At 33.7% G+C, this 21,353-nt stretch overlaps 1 protein-coding gene across 1 annotated transcript; it reads left to right on the forward strand.

The window, feature by feature from the left end:
• The first annotated feature begins 528 nt into the window (after positions 1–528).
• LOC131145676 (UPF0496 protein At3g49070) lies at positions 529–13,946 on the forward strand. The gene is made up of 2 exons (XM_058094875.1): positions 529–550; positions 12,877–13,946. The coding sequence occupies exons 1-2, from the start codon at positions 529–531 to the stop codon at positions 13,944–13,946; spliced, it is 1,092 nt and encodes a 363-aa protein (XP_057950858.1).
• Positions 13,947–21,353: the final 7,407 nt, after the last annotated feature.

The following is a 21,353-nucleotide window of genomic DNA, read 5'->3' on the forward strand; positions in this document are numbered from 1 at the left end:
TTCAAGCAGGTGGTGGTACTGCGGATCCAGGACTTTGCTGAGTTGGTCGATAAGGCAGCTTTGGCAGAGGTTGGTGAGTGTCTTGATGCAAAGGAGCAGGGACAGAGGAAGAGGTCTGCATCTACTGGCTATTAGAAAAGTCATAGACTGGGCTAGTGGAGGAGAGGTAATCATGGCAGAGGACGGAGACAAGAGACGGGAGGACGTGAGGTGCAGACAGGGCAGGGTCCTCCAGTCTGTCAAACTTGTGGTAGGAGGCACTGGGGGGAGTGTCGAGCTGGTGGTATATTGTGCTACCGTTGTGGTAAATCGGGGCACATGGTGCGAGATTGTCCTACCTTATCAGATGCAGTTCCAGTGTGTTATCGTTGTGGTAAACCAGGGCATATGGTATGATACTGCCCTACACCACTAGATGCAATTTCAGCTCTTAGACCATATCGGGGAGGTTATCAGGCACCACGTGGGGGCCAGCAGAGGAATACGACTCCAGCCAGGGTGTTCACTTTGACGCCAGGCGAGGCTGACATGGCAGGTGACGTGGTGACAGGTATGGTGATTATGCTTTCTTTTAAAGTTATTGCATTATTTGATTTAGGAGCTACACACTCGTTTGTGTCTTAGGGGTGTGTTAAACTATGTGGGGCTGAAACACAGTCATTAGATGTTGAATTGTTGGTATCTAGGCCGACTAGATCAGTAGTGAGGTGTAGTAGGGTATTCCGCGACTACCCAGTAGAGATTTAGGGGAAAATATTGTCTGCTGATTTGATAGTGTTAGACATGCACGAGTTTGACGTTATATTTGACATGGATTGGCTAGCGGCTAATTTTGCCAGCATAGATTGCCGTGCACGAGAGGTGATATTCAGATCTCCGGGGAAAGAGGAATTTAAGTTCGTAGGGTCGCGAGTGCAATCCTCGCCTCAGCTAGTTTCAGCTATTCAGGCTAGGAGACTACTGTTGAGTGGTTGTCTGGGGTTTGTGGCTGTTGTAAAAGAGATGTCAGGGAATGAGTTGAAACTTGATAGCATGCCGGTAGTAAGGGAGTTTATAGATGTTTTCCCTGATGAGTTACCAGGCTTGCCACCTGATCGTGAGGTAGATTTCTCCATTGATCTACCTTCCGGTACAGCGCCGATTTCTAAAGTACCTTATCAGATGGCGCCAGTGGAGTTAGCAGAGTTGAAAAGTCAGTTGCAGGATCTGCTTGATAAGGGCTTCATACGACCCAGTGTATCTCCGTGGGGAGCTCCAGTTTTATTTGTGAAAAAGAAAGATGGGACTATGAGGTTGTGTATAGACTATAGAGCAGTTATCTGCCCTTGTTGGAAAGGTGAGTCTTGGTAGGGACAGTTAGATTTTTGTGGGAATTGTCCCTAGATTTATTTTTGGGATGTATATACTGAGAGATAGTGTTTGTAGTACTATGGTATAAGTTATGCTCATTATGATGAGATGTATATGATTTTATATTTTCTACTGCGTAGGCTTCTGCTGTATGTTCTGTTATATCCCTGATACCACGGGTCCAGGTGGATGGTGACTTGCTGAGCTGGAATGTGAAATGTATGATATTGATTTTATGTTTTGATGTTATATAAAAAAAAATATATATGTGAAAATGAGCAGGTCGTGACACAAACTGCGCTGGCAGGATCCCCGAACCGATACCCGTAGCGTTCACTTGGACCCTGAATCCAAAAATCCTAACTTAAATTAAATAAGTTCCAATTAACTTAAATCTTAAGTAAAATACTTATTTACTATTTTCTAGGCTCCAAATAACAATATTCCTTAAGAAAATCCCAAAATAAATCACTTACCGTGATTTTGGGATGTTTTTCAAATCTCATAACCCAACGATTAGCTCCTACAACCTTGAAGAGAATGATCCCACGAACCCCTTGGCGGTTCTGGATTGTCAAACCAAGTCAAAATCAGCCCAAAATCAAAGAGAGAAGGCTGGGGGATCGTTTTCTAGAGAGAGAAGGAGAATTGGCCGAGTTTTCACGCTGAAAAATGAAAAAATTTCAATTTATAGGCACGACTTCGTCAACAAGACACGTCGATTCGTTGACGAGGCACTGTAGAGTCTTTGTCGACGAAAAGATACCTTCGTCGACGAAATTCAGAGTTCCAATTACACTCTCTTGGGATTCCTTCGTCAACGAGAAGCAGACTTCATCGACGATCTTAGAAGGACACTCGTCGACGAATACAGGACATTTGTCGACGAGGCTTGCTTTTCCTTATAAGTTTTTTCCTTTTTCCTTCATTATCCATTAATCCATTTTATTTATCGTATTTTCTACTTATTTAAATTCCTGGGTCATTACATGAATGTCATGTAGTCTAACTATCTCCTGTATGTACAATTCTGTCAGTCTACTCATGGAGTAGTTTATCCTAATTGGAAGGAAATGGGCAGTCTTCATTAATCAGTTAATGACTACCCAAATGGCATCCTGTCCATCCAATGTCGGTGGTAACCCTGTGACAAAGTCCATAAAAAATATGCTCCCACTTCCATTCGGGAATGTGAAGTGGTTGCAATGATCTCGTCAGTCTCTGATGCTCAGCCTTCATATTGCACACACTCATTGTGTATGTTGAGTTGTATGTCTAAAATGGGGTTTCTTCTACGCATATATGTGAATTTATGTAAAGGAGGCTATTTATCGAATTGTTTTATATTATGAAATAAATGTGTATTTTCAATTGTATAGGTGTGAGTTATATTGTACAAATGTCATATCTGTTAGATAAAGTAAATTAAAGAATGTGTTTAAGTTCACAAAACTCATGTTAGCCATACACTGATAATAATCTATTCCGTCTTACTGAAAAGTATCTCACCCCAATAAATATATCAAATTTTCAGGACCTATAGGAAAACGAGTCAATGGGCTCCGGGGTGGGACCTAGACAATCTAGCCGAAAGTGGGCTTGGTAGGATACTATGTTGTAATGTTTAGTTGTTTTTGAACATTCTGGGTTGTATAATGTTTTGGGAAATTTTAGTAAGACTGGTTGAGACTAGTACTCTGGTATATATGGTTGTATAAGTATATTTTTCTTCCTTTGGTTGTATGTTTATATTAATTATAGAGGTTGATATGGTGTTATCAGAGTATTATAGGGTTATTTATAGAATATTAGCACTCTGGGCCCCACTGGGTTGGACGCGCTACAATTATGTTTTTCAAAGATTACTTTCTCCTACACTCTCTTGAAAATCATTTTTGGAGAAAAATATTTAGGGGTTTTGTTTTAAAAAGGCTTAAGCATATATATTCAAGTTTATAAATATATATATATATATATATATATGTATATATTGCTTAATAGCCTTTGTATGGTTTTCAAATATAATATTTCTTCAAAAATTATTTTTGGGGAAATATTTTGTTTATCCAACTAAGATTTGAGCATATATTTAAATCTTATATATATTCTGCTCTTAAGTCTTCTTATCTTTATAAGGTCAATCATTTTAAGAAGACCCTAGTTTCTCCTAATCTTATTCTTGAATATATTTTTGGAAGAAAAACTTTGGGGTCAGTACAAGAATGTTTTGAGCATATATATTCATTGATATATATATATCTTGCTCAATGCCTAAATAGTATTTGAATTTTGAAAGGTCATTTTCAAAATAGCAAAATCATTTTCCATACTTTTACTGATTTTGTAACGACCTCCTTTTACCTGCCATTTTTTTACCTTTATAAATATATACTGTGAAAATTCACTACTCTGATAGCTTCTAATGAAACTAAACCATCATCACGGACCAGATAGGGACCATGGAATCTAGAACCCAATAAACTACCTATGTAGTGGAAAGCAGAATACATACAACCATGTCAATATATACAATACCAGAGTGTTAGAATATTTCCCAATATATGCATACACAACTATTACCAAAATACCCTCATCTAAAGGGACTACTAAAAAATGACCTCCTAAAAATACTCACCCTACAAATAGGGCAGTACTGTAGCCCCTCTATCTGCGAGCCTGATCTGCTCGCCTAACTGAATCACCTGAAAAACATTAAATCATTGGGATGAGACAATGCTCAATAAGACGAAATATGCTATTGCTAGTGTGTGACATACGAGTTTACATATTTGTAAAATCTAATTTAGAAATACCATAATTAACTGAATATGAGAAAACACGTATAAATATTATAATATAGCTCATATCTATGTTGCTTAACATAACTAATTTTCTGAATATTCTATTCATAATACTTCTAGTATTTATAGGTATGTCTACGGTTTCTGTAAATATGAATACATATATAATAACTGAGAAACTTCACTAGATAAATAACTGAAAGTCATGATTTAACCCCTCGTGATAGGGTTGTGCGGCTCGAAGGCGGGACCTATCCTGACTAGCCGACTAGGATAAGTCAATTGAACTCTGAAAGTCAGATTGACCTCCTCAACCCTAACTGACGGGGAGCCTGTCCACAGCATAGGCACGATTGACTGCTGAAAATTCACATACTATCTGAGTTATGTGGTTGCATTCTGAACTGAAAATAGCTATGGTACCATGCTCTACTGACTGAATCTGGTCCATCAGGGTGCGATGCTATATATATAACTGATATTTCTATATTACTCTTTTACCATGATTTTGAAATAACCATAACACTGTAATATTTGATCTGAGTAACTGTAATATCTGTATAACTGAATATCTAAATATCTGAACATCTGAATGTCTGTGTATCTGAATGCTATGGTTCTGAAATCTGTAAATATCATTTGTATTCTATAAATGCTAACAATATATGTTTCCGTACATATACTGTAAATCATGGTATTCTGAAATTGCTATAATATATATTTCTGTGCACATACTATAAATCAAGTTATACTGAAAGCTGTATAAATTCCTTACTAATCCGATAATAACTCATGTCACACAACTAAATAAATCTATATTCTGAAATCTGTATTTTCTGGTAATAAAATAATTTATAAATTGTATACTGATATGAAAAACTATATAATTTAATTCCTTTAAACATTTGTAAATCACATCCCAAAATACATATACTTTACTGATAATAATTTCTAAAACTTCTAACATAGCATATTTTCCTTACCTGACTATCTGAGCACTAATTGCTATTTAAAATATCACGCGTGCGGCATTCATAATTTCAACATCCTGAAATAATACACATATAATTTCTCAATCAAATAATTGAATTCACCCAAATTATTATCACATACATATTTTCCCCAAATCCATATATGCATAATTTTTAGGCTATAAACCATATATCATTTTACCCGAGTTCCTAAAATACCCACTGGGGTCCTCAACCCATGCCTACAGAGTCCCAAAAACACACTATTCCTGAAAATATAATACCCTGATTTTACTTCACAAAACTCTAGTATATTTTCATATAATACAAAATGTAAACTCAAATGAATTTGGTAATACTAAAAATACTCAAATAATCCACTTACCTTGGTTTTGGGATGGTTCCCAAACTTCTCAAACCAACATTTCACTCCAGCTATGTTACAGAGAATCTCCTTAAGATCACCGTGATAGCTTCTGATCGTCAACCCGGGGACAGACGGAGCCGAAAACTTAGAGAGAAGTAAGAGAAACCCATTTTTAGAGAGAGAAAATAAGAGAGAGAGAGAGAGAGAGAGAGAGAGAGAGAGAGAGAGAGAGAAATTCCTTCGTTGAAAATCCGTTTCCTGCATATTTATAAATGTCTTGACACGTGGCCTCGTCGACGAGTCATGTCACCTTGTCGACGAGGCCAAAAGGAGTTTCGTCGACGAACCCTTACTACTCATCGACGAAATTTAGGTCCTAAAAATCGTCCTCTCGGTAACTTCTCGTCAACGAGACCTTGCTGACCTTCTTAAAATTTTCATTTTCTTCCTCCTTTCTTTTATTATTTAATTACGATAATTCTATGGGTCTCTACATATTTACTTGAAAAATATTTTGAGAGGATTTTTTATAAACTCTACAGAGCTTCATTTTAATATCATATGCGAGTGTATATAGTATTTCAATGTGTACAACTCTGTTTATTTGAGAAACATTTATTTTGTACGAAAAATATTATTTGAGCCAGTTTGGCTCAATCCAATGATTAAGTTACGGAGACTTCGCCCTGTAAGGAGGTACCAGTTTGGCTCAGCCTAGTGAATTGAGTTAGGGAGACTCTACGCTGTAAGGAGGAACCAGTTTGGCTCAGCCTGGTGAATTGAGTTAGGGAGACTCCTCCCTGTATTTGTAAGGAGAAAACAGTTTGGCTCAGCCTGGTAAATTGAGTTAAGGAGACTCCGTCCTGTAAGGAGGAACCAGTTTGACTCAATCTTGTGAATTGAGTTAGGGAGACTCCGCCCTATAAGGAGGAACCATTTTGGCTCAACTTGGTAAATTGAGCTAGGGAGACTCTGCCCCGTAAGGAGAACTGGTTTGGCTCTGCCCACTAAGTAAGTTAGGGAGACTCCACCCTATAAGGATATATTGTAAGCAGCGTCGCTCTGCTCGGTTAAGTGAGCATATAGTGAATCGTTGGGTGGTGGCCCAAGGCGGGGACGTAGGCAGGACTGGCCGAACTTCATTAACAAATCTTGTATCTCTCTCTCTCTCTCTCATTTAATTTCTGCAAGCGTATGCTTGTTTATTTATTATTATAAGTATTTTGCATACACACATTTAATTTAAAAGGGATATGTTCTACACATGTATGTTTATATTCATTGTTTAATTATTTTATATACACGCTTATATATTGAATGAGATATGATTTTGGTGAATTGACGTAAATTTAATTTAGTCAAAAAAGTTTTAAAACTCAATTCACACCCCTCTTGGGAATACATCATTCGTATAAAAAAAATAGAAAGTAAAAATTGTTTTTTACAGCTGAATAGGTTCTAATTTTTTTAAAAAATAAAATAAAATATGAATAAATAATTTAAACAATTATAATATAAATCATGCGTTTACTTAAGTAATCCGTCCACTGAATGACAAATAACGAGAATTAAAAGAAAAATCTATTTGTTTGATATAAAAAAATTTACATTTTTTTTCTTCTAAAAATATATTTAAAGGAAAAATAAGTTTTTTTTTTTAACTCTTTCGGTTTATTTTGAGAGAACTCGTACTTTTTTTTTCTTTATGAAATTCTCTTCTATAGTGAAAAATATTTATGAAAATTGTCTTACTACATGTAGATGTGTGCATACTTCATCCCTTTGAACAAAATTTTAGTAGAAAACATTTGTAATGGTTATTTTCTTCAATTTTTTTTTTTAATTTTTATTTACTAAAAGAGAACTATTACTTTTTTTCTTTGCATGGTCAAATTTCTTCGGCCAAACGAAATTTTCTTAAAAGTTAGAGAGGAGAAAAAGTTAGAACCCTAGCCCTTCCTGAGGTAAAAAAAAAAATACTTGTACATCGGAATAATCTTTGCTTAATCCTCTCCCTATACAAATTACTAGAAAAAGCTTAAAAAAGATAATGTAATGTTTAATTAGCACTTAAAATACTTTTTTCATAGTTTGGTGGTTTGGTTAAAGCCAAAGAAAAAGTCGGATGGTTTTGTTTTTAGGCAACCTTTTAAATGGATTCGTGTTTTATTTTTTAAAACCTCGAGTGAAATTGAGAATCTTTATCTTTTTTTCAGGCGACAAAAATAAAGTTATCAATGGTACCTTTCGGCGAGAGGATAATATTTTTGTTACATTCATTCTCTACCAAATATATACATTAAAAGCAAACGGCACATGTAGTGTCGTTGGAGTTACACATTGAATGTAGACTCTTTATGTACTTAGTTATGAAAATAAAAAAAATAAAAATCTTTTAGTTAGTAGAACTCTAATAGCAAAAATTTTAAAAATATTTCTAAAATAACAAACTTTATATTATTTTGAGAAAGGATGAATAGCCTAGATTTGTTTGGTAAATAAAAATAAAATAAAGTTTACTAAAATTAATCCTTATAAATTTACGTGATATAAATTTTTCTTTTATTTTAGTCCTAAATTATCATATTCTAATGTATCAAACATTGAGTTAGTGACATAATTGAGTCTGTATTATCTCTTAAATTCTTATAATTTGTATTTATTATTTTGGCAGCATAAATTCTATAAAAAAAAAGCATAAAAAAATATATTGATTAAATTTCAGAACCGTCATTATGGTTTAGCTTATCACTTAAGCCTTGACTCTTTACTAGTCATAGAAAACAATTGAAGAAGCATATTTATACCATCAAATTTGAAGTTGTAATAATTTCACAGTATTTATTATTATTATTATTATTATTATTATAATTTTGATCTTATGAGCGATTTTATAAATTTTAGGTCTAAGTTTTGCCTTCAAAGTCATTTAACAAAATTATATGTTAAATTGTTGATTATTAAATCAAGTTTAAATTTGTGAAGTCATCTTTGAATGAATTAGCGTGTCATAATATATGCCTGGAAAAGGCCAGACGCTTGACTAAGAAAAAATAAAATTTTATTAAAGGGGGATTGAATTATATAATTAGTTCCATAATTTTAATTCATGTCGTTGTCCCATAGATGATCTTTGCTCATAAGACAGACGAGTCTTACTTGTGCTAACAGATGACTTCTACTCATAAGATAGATAAATCTTGATCATCAGATAGATGAATCCTTACTCACAAGACAGATGAGCTCTACTTATACCCTAGATGATCTTTGCTCATAACATAGACAAATCTTACTTGTGCTGACAAATCAGTTCTACTCAAGGATGAATAAGTTTTGTTCATATTGGCAAGTAAATCTTACTCAATAACAATGAACGAAAAAAGTGATAAAATGAAAACCTTACTTGGTTATGAAAAAAATTCTATACAACTATCGAACTTGCTTGACGAAAGGCTAGAGACATGCTTCAAAAAAGAGAAAGAAATCCCGTGGAGTTTTAAGGGGGTCTAATATTAATATTGAAAAGATCTCAGTTACTTATAAAAAGAAGCTTCGATGGAGAGGCAAAGCATCTCCCAATCACGCACTCGTCATCTTATTGCAAGGGAGAATGTCTTTAAAGACCATAAAAAATCTCCAAAACCTTTTTTCCCTTAGCGGTAAGTAATTGATACATACTATAAATGCGAATATCAAGTTTGATTTTTTTACGTAAATAAGTAACATCGGCTTATTGTCTAGCAAAAAAAGATATAAAATAATAAAAATAAGATCCTGCGTATTGAGAGTTTCATTAAGGGGCCATTATCATAGTTCTTTGTGAAGAGAGCATTTTTAATTTGTTGGATTATTTAAATGCATTTAAAATATGAATAAAAAATATTAATTTTTATTTTATGTTCCTAATTCACTGTATTGTCATGCCAGCAGTTCCAACATAGGAAGGTCCTCAGTGTAGCTCTCTATCATCAAATTCATTGATTTTTATCAAATACCAAAATAAGATTATGGGCCGGGGTCACCATGGGCCTATAAATTGTTGGGCCACCTGGCCTGTTTTGAAACTCTTTTGGTTGTGGGCTGTATTGCATAGGTGGTGTTTGGGGAGGATTAATTTCAAAATTTGAATTTGTATTGATATCTTTTTTAAAAATCAATATAATTTAATATTATATTTTATTTAAATTTAAATTTTCGTGCTCCAAACCTAGAATTAAGAAATTAATTGACGATATATATATATAGGAAAATGGATTAAGGCATCCATAGGGGCTTGCACAAATCCCAAGTAATCAAGGCTCAATTAGCCCATTTATACTCATCATTAAAACATAAAAATTATGGTAAAAGACACTCACTTCTACTGAGTTATGCCAAAAGGACAAAAAACTCGCTTGAGATTTTAAAAATTTTAAGCACCTCCTTTGTGATTTTTCAAAAATGACAGATTTCAAAAATGTTACAGATTTCTCTCGAGGTTTATCAAAAAGTTACATGCTCTAAAAAATTTTATTTTTTTACAAAATATAAAGGGAGACTTGTGCCTTTTTGACAAATTTTTAGGAAGTTCTTTGAATTTTTGAAATCTCAAGAAAGGTTTTTGGAATTTTTGAAACTTTAGGAAGTTATTGTCTTTTTGTTAAGCCTCAGGGGTGGTTAGTGCCTTTTGCCGTAAAAACTAACATCTAAAAATGTATTTTTAGAAAAATATTAAATCATGAGAAGTATTTAAGGTATATTTAGTTCTAAAAAATAATTTGTTTATTTTAATTGTTCAAAGAATTAAAAAAATTTTGATTTCTTAATTTTTAGTTTTAGAATATGTGTGCAAAATAAATAAGCAATAATAAAAAAAATTGATTATTTTTGCTCGTGAAAATATTTTTAATTTGTATTTAAAATTTTTAAATAACTACAAAAATGTCATCTAATTTTTAATTTTTTTAAATTTATTTATAAAAAATTAAAAATATTTTGTATTATTTTATAAACTTTTTACTTCTTACTTTACATATGTGAGTTAGAATTTGTTGCAGCGAAAAATTGAACAATCTTCACGAATTGAACCTTAATCATTATGAGGAGGCAACTGATATAACCCAAATATATCACCTACTTAGAAGAGATCAAAGCGCAACTTTATGAGGGCAGTTACCGCCCAAGTCAACCGTCCGACCGGAGCAATTGACACCCGTCTTATAATAAGTAGAGCGATTCACGCCGATGAGGTAAGAATTGGAGCGATTCACACCCGCACCATAACTCGCCAATAAATGACATTACACTCTTAAGTCAACTCTGTCACTATAAATAGGGATTTGGAAAATAGGCTAAAATATCTCTTCCTAACACATTTTACTGTTATATAAACACCTCTCAAACTCATCCCTTACTTAGCCATCGGAGAGGTCTCCCGGAGTACATTTTGGGTTCTTTAAGCTACTTTTATTTGTCTCTTTTCAAGTGGTCGTGATCAAGGACCGATTCGTGTAAATTGTTCAATTTTCGGCTACAACAAAACTCTATTAAAAATGAAATTTTGATTAAAAATTAAGCAAAATAAATATTAATAATGTGTAAAATCAAAATTTGTTTATAAATTTGATATATTTTTAACTCCTAGACGTTTTCCTTTTCTTTCTATTATATTTTTCGAGTTCCAAACAAGATATACGCAATTATAGAAATTTCACCTAAAATTAATTCAAAACTTTTTTACAAATAATAAAAATATTTTTCAAAATTTCTATTATGATAAAAAATTGAAAAAAAAAAAGCAATTTGGTGAGCCTACAATTGTAATTCATTGTCATTAAGTTCTTAGCTTAAAGAAAATATTATGACACAAATAGAAAAAAAAAATCATTCTTTTATGCCTGATTATCAATCAAGAAAAATTGAAAAAAAAACACAATAAAATCAATAAACAAAAAAAATTAATTTTAATCTTTAATCCCACTTTTATTTTAATTAATTAATAAATTAATTTTATTGATTTGTGCACAAGTAAAGCTGAGAAATTTCAGAATTTGCCTTCTAAGATATCTATAAATATTATAGATATCGGTCCTCATCAACTAAGCACCTTAAAGCGAAAGCAAAAGGCAAAAGCAAAAGCAAAAGCAACAGGGACGTGATATGTATATATAAAGCGTCATCTTATTTCTGTTTCATTTTTAGCCTCTCTCTCTCTCTCTCTCTCCTGAGAAAGATAAGGGACTGTTTGGACCTGGGGGCATTAGTTTGCAGATAGAGTTGGAACTTTGATTGGTAGATCAGAATCAGGAGGAATTAATTAGTAATGACGATGGCAAAACGAATTAGCCTTCGCATCAGAAAATTCCTTTCCAGCTGCAGTACGTATCTAATCCACGTCTATTCTTTCATGTCCCCCTAATTAATTCATTTTCTAATTTTATATCTACACACACACAGCTTTTGATTGTCATTATTCATTAATTATGACAACAAAAAACTTTCAATATCTATTTCAAACTCATTTTACGGTTTGATTTCCCTTTGAAACTTTACTACGATAAATTATTAGGGATACGTCAATGGACGGACAATTTTTATTATCCAAATTTGGTAACAAAAAATTAATGCTTGTTGAAAACAGAACAAGAGAAAAATGCAAAATAGGAAAATTCATTCGCAATAATATTTTCATCAATTTTTTTCAACTTCAGATAAATAAGATTATTCATGAAAAAGTTATTAAAGGTGACTTCAAAAAATACAATAATTAAGTAAGCAAAATTACTATATTTAAACAACTCGTGAGAAGAAAAAAGAAGGTGTTAAGAGACTCTTCCGGTTCAATCCTAGACACTTTGAGATCCTTTTTAAAACTTGCTTCCTTGCAGAAAGGAAAATAAATTTCACGTATGTATCTAGGCTCCTTGCCAAGAGCTCCTCGGTAACGACAAAGGAACCAACCCGCCTGCTGTGGTAAGGCAACTTTTTTGTTTCACAATGAGGCCTAGACAATTATCCCTACCCTCGGTAGCTTTACAAGTTTACGTCTGTCTTTCTAAACCCTTAGCTTATTTTTAGAAAACAGGATTTGACTTAGGATTGTCCATTTTTCTTAATTCTATTATTAATTTCGGGATTTCCCTAAATTTGAAAGTTCTCATTTAGTCAGTTTTCATACCAAGGCTCAATCCATTTAAGTTCATTTTTAATTAAGTTTTATATTTTTTTTAATTTTCGTTGTTTTAGTTTATTGTTATTGATTGATCCAAGAACAAAAAAATAATTAGGTATTCGATTATATATGTTTTTAATTTAATTTATTTTTAAGAATGTATATATAAACACACACATTTAGCTGTGTTGATATTGCTTGGGGAATTATTACAATATTTGTGTTGATGGTGTGTAGGATCTAGTACGAGCACTTCCACCATTCCTGCGGTGGATGTTCGCGAGGAATACGCTAATGCTTTTCGTACCCAATCATATGATGAGTTTTGGACACGTGTCCTTGCTCTAACACATAAAGATGTTGTCACATGTAATCCGATTGGGTCCACAACGTCGGCTCGACTCCCTTCTTATCGACTCTTCATGGAGCATCTCTTGGATCCGGATCAATCAACAATTACTCGGATCTTGAATTTGACTACTAGTGACTTAGTGATCAACCACTCTCTCCTCTCTGACTATTTCTCAGAAACAGCTAATGCTTCTCTTTTATGTACTTTTTTATTAAAAAATATCGACCAAACACGTGTCAAATATAGAGCTCTCAGGAAATTTCTTGAATCTCTTGAAATTTCATCGTTGCCTGTGGATCATCACCCGCCTGAAATATTAACTCGCTTGACCGAATTAACCAATTCATTCAACCCATTTGTCGCATCTGCTTTGTCTTCATGTCGATTTCGGGTCGTGCAAGTTAATTGCTCTGGATTGCTCAAGCGGCTTGAGACGACTCGTGACCATGCTCGAGCCAAGCTTCAGCTAGTCAATAGAATTAGACATGGCTCGGCTATCTTTCTCGTGATGCTAACAGCAACGTTGGCTACAATTATGGTTTTTCATGCTTTAGCAGCAATGGTGGCTGCTCCGAGTCTCATAGCAGCTTCATTTGATCCCACTCCGACAAAAAAGCTAACCAAAGCATTAGCTCAGCTCGACGCAGCCGCCAAGGGAACTTACATATTGAACAGAGACTTGGACACAATAAGTCGGCATCTGGCTCGACTAAATGATGAGCTAGAGCACGTGCGAGAGATGATTGGCTTTTGGCTGGAGCGCGGGGAGGATCGGCTCCAACCATTTGGGGAAGTGGCGCGCCAGTTTAAAAAAAACGACTCAAGCTTTAGCCAACAGCTTGATGAGTTGGAGGAGCACTTGTATTTATGTCTTATGACCATCAATAGGGCAAGAAACCTTGTACTAAATGAGATTCAGGATCCGGGTCAAGTAACCCGTGATCCGAATACTTAGGATCCGAATGTCATAGCGAAATACTAGCTACTCCTCCATCCATAACCTCTCTGGTTAAAGGAATTCACAGTTTGGTTTTATAAAACCGACCTCAAACAATTCACATAACATTGGTTCAATTTTATTCATTCAAATGAAAATTAATATATTTATTTATTACATTTTATTGAAATTTATATAAGTTAAAATTTAGAGTCCGAATTCAAACTTCCAAGCATAGATTAAATATTTAAATCCCTAAATTTTCCTATTTTACATTTGTGTGCGAACATAATGTTCGGATAAATGCTCTCGACATTTTCTCCCTCATATTTTGTGACTTATGTTTACTAACAGTTCTTTTGAATCAAAGATTTTATTTAATAAAAAAAAAGTAAGTAAAAACCTCATTTTCTATTATATTTTTATTCTATATTAGATTCTAAACTTTGTTTTTTTTTTCATGATTAAAAATAAAGAAAAACTAAATATTAATGATTTGAAAAATCAAAATTTTATTCATGAATTTGGTATATTTTTCATTTTATTTTTTACTTTCCTCGATAACCAAACATGAAAATATAGATTCCTTAATATATTTCTTTCTTTTCCCTCATATTTTTCGAGTTCCAAATATAACGTAAAATTTTAGTTATTTTTTTTTTAAAAAAAACTTCTATTTACTTTTTCCAAAGTTTAGCAAAAAGACTAAATTTGACTTTTAAAGAATCTTAGGGGCCTCCCTAAGATTTTGCAAAAAAAAAAAAAAACGTACATCTCAACTTATGTTCCACAAGAGAAGAAGCCTACAAAGGTTTATAAGCTTCTTAAAAATCATATATTAATAGAGGTTTGTGAGATTTTAAGTTCTAGGGAGATTTGCATTTTTTTTCTATCAAATTTTAAGGGTCCATTTGGAAATGAAAGAAAAATGAGAAGAAAACCTATTTTTTATTATATTTTTCCTTTTATATCAAATCCTACTAAAAAATAAAAATTTATTATAGTATGATTAAAAATTAATAAAAAAATATAAATACCATATAAAATCAAATTTTTCTTCATTGATTTGACATATCTATATATATATTTTAAATTTTCTTGATAACCAAACATTAGAAATTCAATGCTTTTATATTTTTCTTTTCTTTCACTCATAATTTTTCATTTTTAAAAAATAAAAACAAATTGTTAATTTTACTTTTCGGAGAATTATGAATGATAAAAAAAAAAAAAAACAATAAGGTAGTGCTATGCTATTCATTGCTGGTATCACGAGCCGGTTTCTGGTCAAGTGCAGGTAAAACCTTTAAATCCCTAAACTCTCAAAAAGTAATTGGCCGTGTGAGCATTTATTTGCATTAATTGCTCGTCGGTCCAAAATTTTCTAGGTCAAATTGTTGGGGTACTTTGGTAGCTGGGATGGGATCGTGCAACTGCGGGAACATTACTGGCCGGCCCGCCGCCGCAGCCGCCCAGGCTCCGGTGATCCCGGTGGGGGTTGACATTGTTTCCGGCCACAACCGACACATCAATGAACAGCATCCCACTTTATGAGTTTCTCCAATTAAGTAAAGATGTATATCATATAAGTTTAAATTATTAGACTTTAATTTTAAATTTAAATAATTTTTTTTAAAAAATGATATAATTTTATATTACAGTCTATCTAAATTCGATACAAATTTAAAATTGAAGAGTGTTCAAACATAGTAAGGCTAAATGGAATAAAATTTAATTAGTTATTTGGGACTGGTTGTCAAAAATGATTATTGTAAAAAGAATCGAACTCGTTAAAATTAAAAAACTTGATTCAAAACTTGCTCTTATATCATCCTTGCCCATGGAACACAATCAAATTCAATCATGTAAAAGTATTTTTTAAGTTAGAAGAATTTCTCTCAAAAATTAAAATTTGAATTTATTACTAATTTTTAAATCATTAAAACTTTAATACAAAGATAAAACTATGTACAATTTGTCATTCTAATTTAATAGTATTACAATTTTTTTTTTAATAGTGATGTTGCAAATCCTAAGAAGAGTATGAAATGGTAAGAAATAATAATATTAAAAGTTTAATGGATCGTCACTAACATTTTATTTACCTATGTGCTGTTAGATAACATAATTACTACTTGTTGATTATTCTTTCAAACTAATCTTAAGTCAAGGAACTAGTAGTTTTGGTCTGCTTTTACTAAAGTTTGATCGGAAGTTCAGTTATGTAAATGAAAGGTATCAACACCTCCTTCATATCTGTTTCACGAATGGTGCTTAATTAATCATAAATTGAATATAATGATATTTTATTAACTTATTTAAAATAAATAAATAAATAAATATTTAAAATAAAAATGGAAAATAAAGTACAATTCAGAATTGTCTAATAAGACCTCTAAATGAGGTGATCTTATTTGATGAACCCCACTCATAACTAATATAGGTGAGATTTAAAATACTTTTTATCTTTTTTTTAAATCATTCGGGTACACAAAATATATATATATATATATAGATAATTAAATAAAAGCATCCAATTTGAGCAAAATGAGTTTTTAAAACATTTTTTATATTTTTTTTCTAATAAAAAACATTATAGAATTTTTTTTTGAAAATTTTTTAACGTTTTTTAAAAATTTTCTGAAATTTTAAAGACTTTTTCTTTATTTTTTTGGTATTTTTTTATTCTAGATAAAATAAATCAAATTTTATTTTTTTGGTATTTTATTCAAGATCCGGGTCAAGTAACCCGTGATCCGAATGTCATATTGAAATAGTAGCTCCTCCTCCATCCATAACCTCTCTGGTTAAAGGAATTCACAATTTGGTTTTATAAAACCGACCTCGAACAATTCACATAACATTGGTTCAATTTTATTCATTCAAATGAAAATTAATATATTTATCTATTACATTTTATTGAAATTTATACAAGTTATAATTTGTTGGGAATTAAAAACAAATTCCGAAACTTGTGAGAAACAAAATAGATAAAGAATATACGTCAAAGAAAAATGAATCACACGCATAAGACAGTATTTACGTGGTTAAGCTATTTTGCCTACGTTCACGGAGTTGCAGGGATTTCACTATTATTAGGGAGAAATATTACAAAAAGTGCAGCGGTACAATACTCTCCCTCTCGCTCTCTCGCGAAGTTTGATCACAAACCCTAATCACTTAAAAGCAATCCTTTTATATGTTGCGCATAGGTGGTCTGTTCCGAATGGTCGGGTCATCATCCAAATTTAACACAACTAAGCTCCACAAAAGCCCAACAAATCTCCCACTTGGAGACTAGTTCAATCACCAATATCAACTGCAATCCTCCCAAATGAGCAATCCCTCATCCCTTCAACTCAACCTTCTGTCCTCAAGCTAGAAGACCAACTAAAGTTGCATACAGTTTCAGTTTCTCAATAGTAACACCCTTAGTCAATATGTTTGCCGGGTTTTTAGATCCACATATCTTCTCAAATATTACCAGCTTATCTTCAACAAGGTAACGGATAAAGTGGTATTTTGTCTGTATGTGTTTCAATTTTGAATGAAAAGTCAAATTTTTGGCAAGAAAAATTGCACTCTGACTATCATTGTGTAGAATGCCCATCTTCTGCTTCTTACCCAATTCGTCTAAGAAACCATGTAACCAAATCATCTCCTTTCCAACTTCAGTTGCTGCAACATACTCAGCTTTTGTAGTAGACAAAGTAACAATCTTTTGCAAATTTGAAGCCCAAGATATAGCTGTACCACCCAGAGTAAATACAAATCCAGTAGTACTCTTTCTACTATCATTATCACCAGCAAAATTAGCGTTTACATAACCCTGCAATTTCAAACTTGCACCTTTGAAGCAAAGACATGTATTTGATGAACCCCTCAGATATCTCAGAATCCACTTTACTGCCTTCCAATGCTGCTTTCCTGGCCTACTCATGAATCTGTTAACAACTCCCACTGCATGTGCAATGTCTAACGTTGTACACACCATAGCATACATCAAGCTGCCAATAGCTGAAGCATAGGGTACCTTGCTCATATGGTCCATTTCTTCTTCTATCTTCAGTGACTGTTCCTTGTTTAGTTTGAAATGACTACCCAAGGGTGTGCTCATTGGTTTAGCTTCATTCATGTTGAACCTGCTGAGAATTTTCTTCACATACTCTGACTGTGAAAGCTTCAATCTACCATTAGCCTTGTCTCTAATGATTCTTATTCCAAGGATTTGCTTTGCAGCTCATTGCAAACTGTTTTGACAATTGTTTCTTCAGATTATTAATCTTCTCAATGCTAGACCCTACAATGAACATATCATCTACATATAAAAGTAAAATGATGTAAGAATAGTCAAAGAACTTAACATAACAGTAGTGATCAACTTCACATCTCTTGAACCCAATTTTAAGCATAAAACTATCAAATTTCTTATATCATTGTCTTGGAGCTTGTTTTAGACCATACAAGCTCTTTCTCAGTTGCAGACTAAATTCTCTTGTCCCTGGACAATGAACCCTTCTGGTTGAATCATGTAAATGTCTTCCTCCAAGCCACCATGAAGGAATGCCATTTTCACATCTAACTGCTCAAGATGTAGATTTTCTGCAGCCACCATTCCCAGTACCAGTCTAATTGTAGACATCTTCACAACTGGAGAAAATATTTTTGTGAAGTCAATGCCCTCCTTTTGCTGGAACCCTTTGACAACTAATTTGGCTTTGTAGAGTTTGCTACCATCATGTTTTTTCTTTATTCTGTATACCCACTTGTTGTGTAAAGCCTTCTTCCTTACTGGCAATTCAGTTAGTTCCCATGTCTGATTCCCCAACAAGGAATCCATCTCACCCTTCATAGCCAACTCCCACTTGCTTGAACTTTCATCCTGCAAGGCTTCATTATAACACTCTGGCTCACCACCATCAGTTAACAGGAGATAATTTAAAGTAGGTGAATAATGCTGTGGAGGTCTAATGGCCTTGGAAAATCTACGGACCGCAGCTACAGGTGTATTTTGATTTTCTTGTGATTCTACATTCTCCCTATCATCTTCACCCCTTTCCTGGACAGTACTTTCAGTCAACTCATCTAAGTTAATAAACTCAAATTTCTTCTAATCTATCGCCGTGACATCTGACACTACAATTGACCTGTCCTTGTACATAACCTGTTCGTTAAATATCACATTTCTACTTCTGATGATTTTCCTGTTTTGTTCATCCCACAACCGATAGCCAAATTTCTCATCACCATAGCCAATGAAATAGCATATTTTGGACTTTGAATCAAGTTTACCACGAGCATCAAAATCAATATAAACATAAGAAACACAACCAAAAACTTTTAAGTAAGAAAACTTTACCTCTTTATCGCTCCAAACCTCTTCAGGAAGTTTAAACTCCATGGGAACTGAAGGTCCTCGGTTTATCAGATAAGCTGCAGTACTAACAATATCAGCCCAGAAAGTTTTTGGTAGTCCAGCGTGCAACCTTATACTCCTAGCACGCTCATTGAGAGTTCTGTTCATGCGCTCAGCCACACCATTATGCTGTGGTGTCCTAGGAATGGTCTTTTCCATTTTGATTTCATGTGCAGCATAATACTCTCTGAACCCTCCATCTATGTACTCTCCTCCATTGTTCGACCTCAAACACTTTACTTTCAAACCTGTCTCTATCTCAACCATAGCCTTCCACTTCCTAAAAGTTTCAAATACATCATATTTATTTCTCAGAAAATAAACTCATACCTTTCTGGTTGAGTCATCAATGAAAGTAACGTAGTACCTTGAACCTCCAAGGGATGCAATAGGAGAAGGCCCCCACAAATCTGTGTGCACTAACTCTAATTTTTCAGCCTTCGGTGTTCTGCCACTTTTCAAGAAACTCACCCTTTTCTGCTCCTAAGATGAAGCTTTCACACAAGTCAAAATCAACGGACTTCAATTCCGGTAGTTTCTCTTTTGACAGCAGCATCTTCATTCCTTTCTCACTCATGTGACCAAGTCTACGGTGTCATAAGCTTGTATCAGTATTTGCTTCAGCAACTGCAATTGTGTCTCTTGGACTTGAGGTCATGTATAAAGTACCAGATTTCTTTCCACGAGCCAGTTTTTGACTCCCTTTGTAACCTTCCAAGTGCCACCAGCAAACAACATTGTATGCCCTTCATCATCAAGCTGTCTGACAGAAATTAAATTCCTTCTTAGGTCAGGAATATGTCGTACCTTCTCCAGTAACCAAACAGACCCATTGGGCAACGACATTCAGACGTTTCCCATACCCACAACATCTAAGGTTGTACCATAAGCCAAATACACCTTACCAAAATCTCTGACTACATAGTTCTGTAAGATTTCATGGTGTGAAGTGGTATGAAACGAAGCTCGTGAGTCCAAAACCCAATCATCAAGTGGACTGTCTACTGCAAGAAGTAGTGCATTCTGTACTTCTTCTATTACAGCATTAGCAGAATCATCCTCACTCTTCTTCTTAAGACTTTTGCATTGTCTCTTAAAGTGACCCGTTTTCCCGTAGTTCTAGCATTGTCCCTTTTGGCTAGATCTAGATTTACTTATGTTTCAATTATAGTTTCTGGATTTTGATCTACCCCGATCTGAATTTCAGTCATTACCTCTGCCCCTGGTCTCAAGGTTTAGGGCAGAGCCAGATCCTGAGGTTTCACCCGCATCTCTTATACGAATCTCCTCAACTAGAATTAAATCCCGTATATCATTATACTTCAGTTTTTATGTTCTGGTAGAGTTGCTTACTGCCATCCTCATTGCCTCCCAACTGTTTGGCAACGAAGCCAAAACGATCAGTGCACGAATCTCATCATCAAAATCAATTTCTACAGACGATAATTGATTTGTGATAGTATTAAACTCATTCAGATGTTGTGCTACTGATGCATTCTCTGCCATCTTCAAATTAAATAATTTCTTCATGAGATGTACCTTGTTATTTGCTAACGATTTTTCATACATACCAGAAAAAACCTTCATCAGATCTGCTGTAGTCTTCTCCTTCACAACGTTGTGTGCAACAGACCTAGACAGAGTTAATCTTATAAGTCCTAGTACCTGTCTGTCAATGAGAGTCTATTCCTCGTCCTTCATAGTAGTAGGTTTTTCTCCTAGAAGTGGTAGATGTAACTTCTTCCCATAGAGATAATCCTCGATCTGCATCCTCTAGAATCCAAAATTTGTGCCATCAAACTTTTCTATTCCAGACGCCTTTCCTGCTTCCTCTGCCATTGCTCCCACTCAAACCTAACCCTATACTCTGATACCAGTTATTGGGAATTAAAAACAAATTTCGAAACTTGTGAGAAACAAAATAGAGAAAGAATACACACCAAAGAAAAATGAATCACACGCATAAGACAATATTTACATGGTTCGGCAATTTTGCTTACGTCCACGAA

Source organism: Malania oleifera, chromosome 13 (assembly GCF_029873635.1).
Source record: "Malania oleifera isolate guangnan ecotype guangnan chromosome 13, ASM2987363v1, whole genome shotgun sequence".
Lineage (NCBI taxonomy): Eukaryota > Viridiplantae > Streptophyta > Magnoliopsida > Santalales > Ximeniaceae > Malania > Malania oleifera.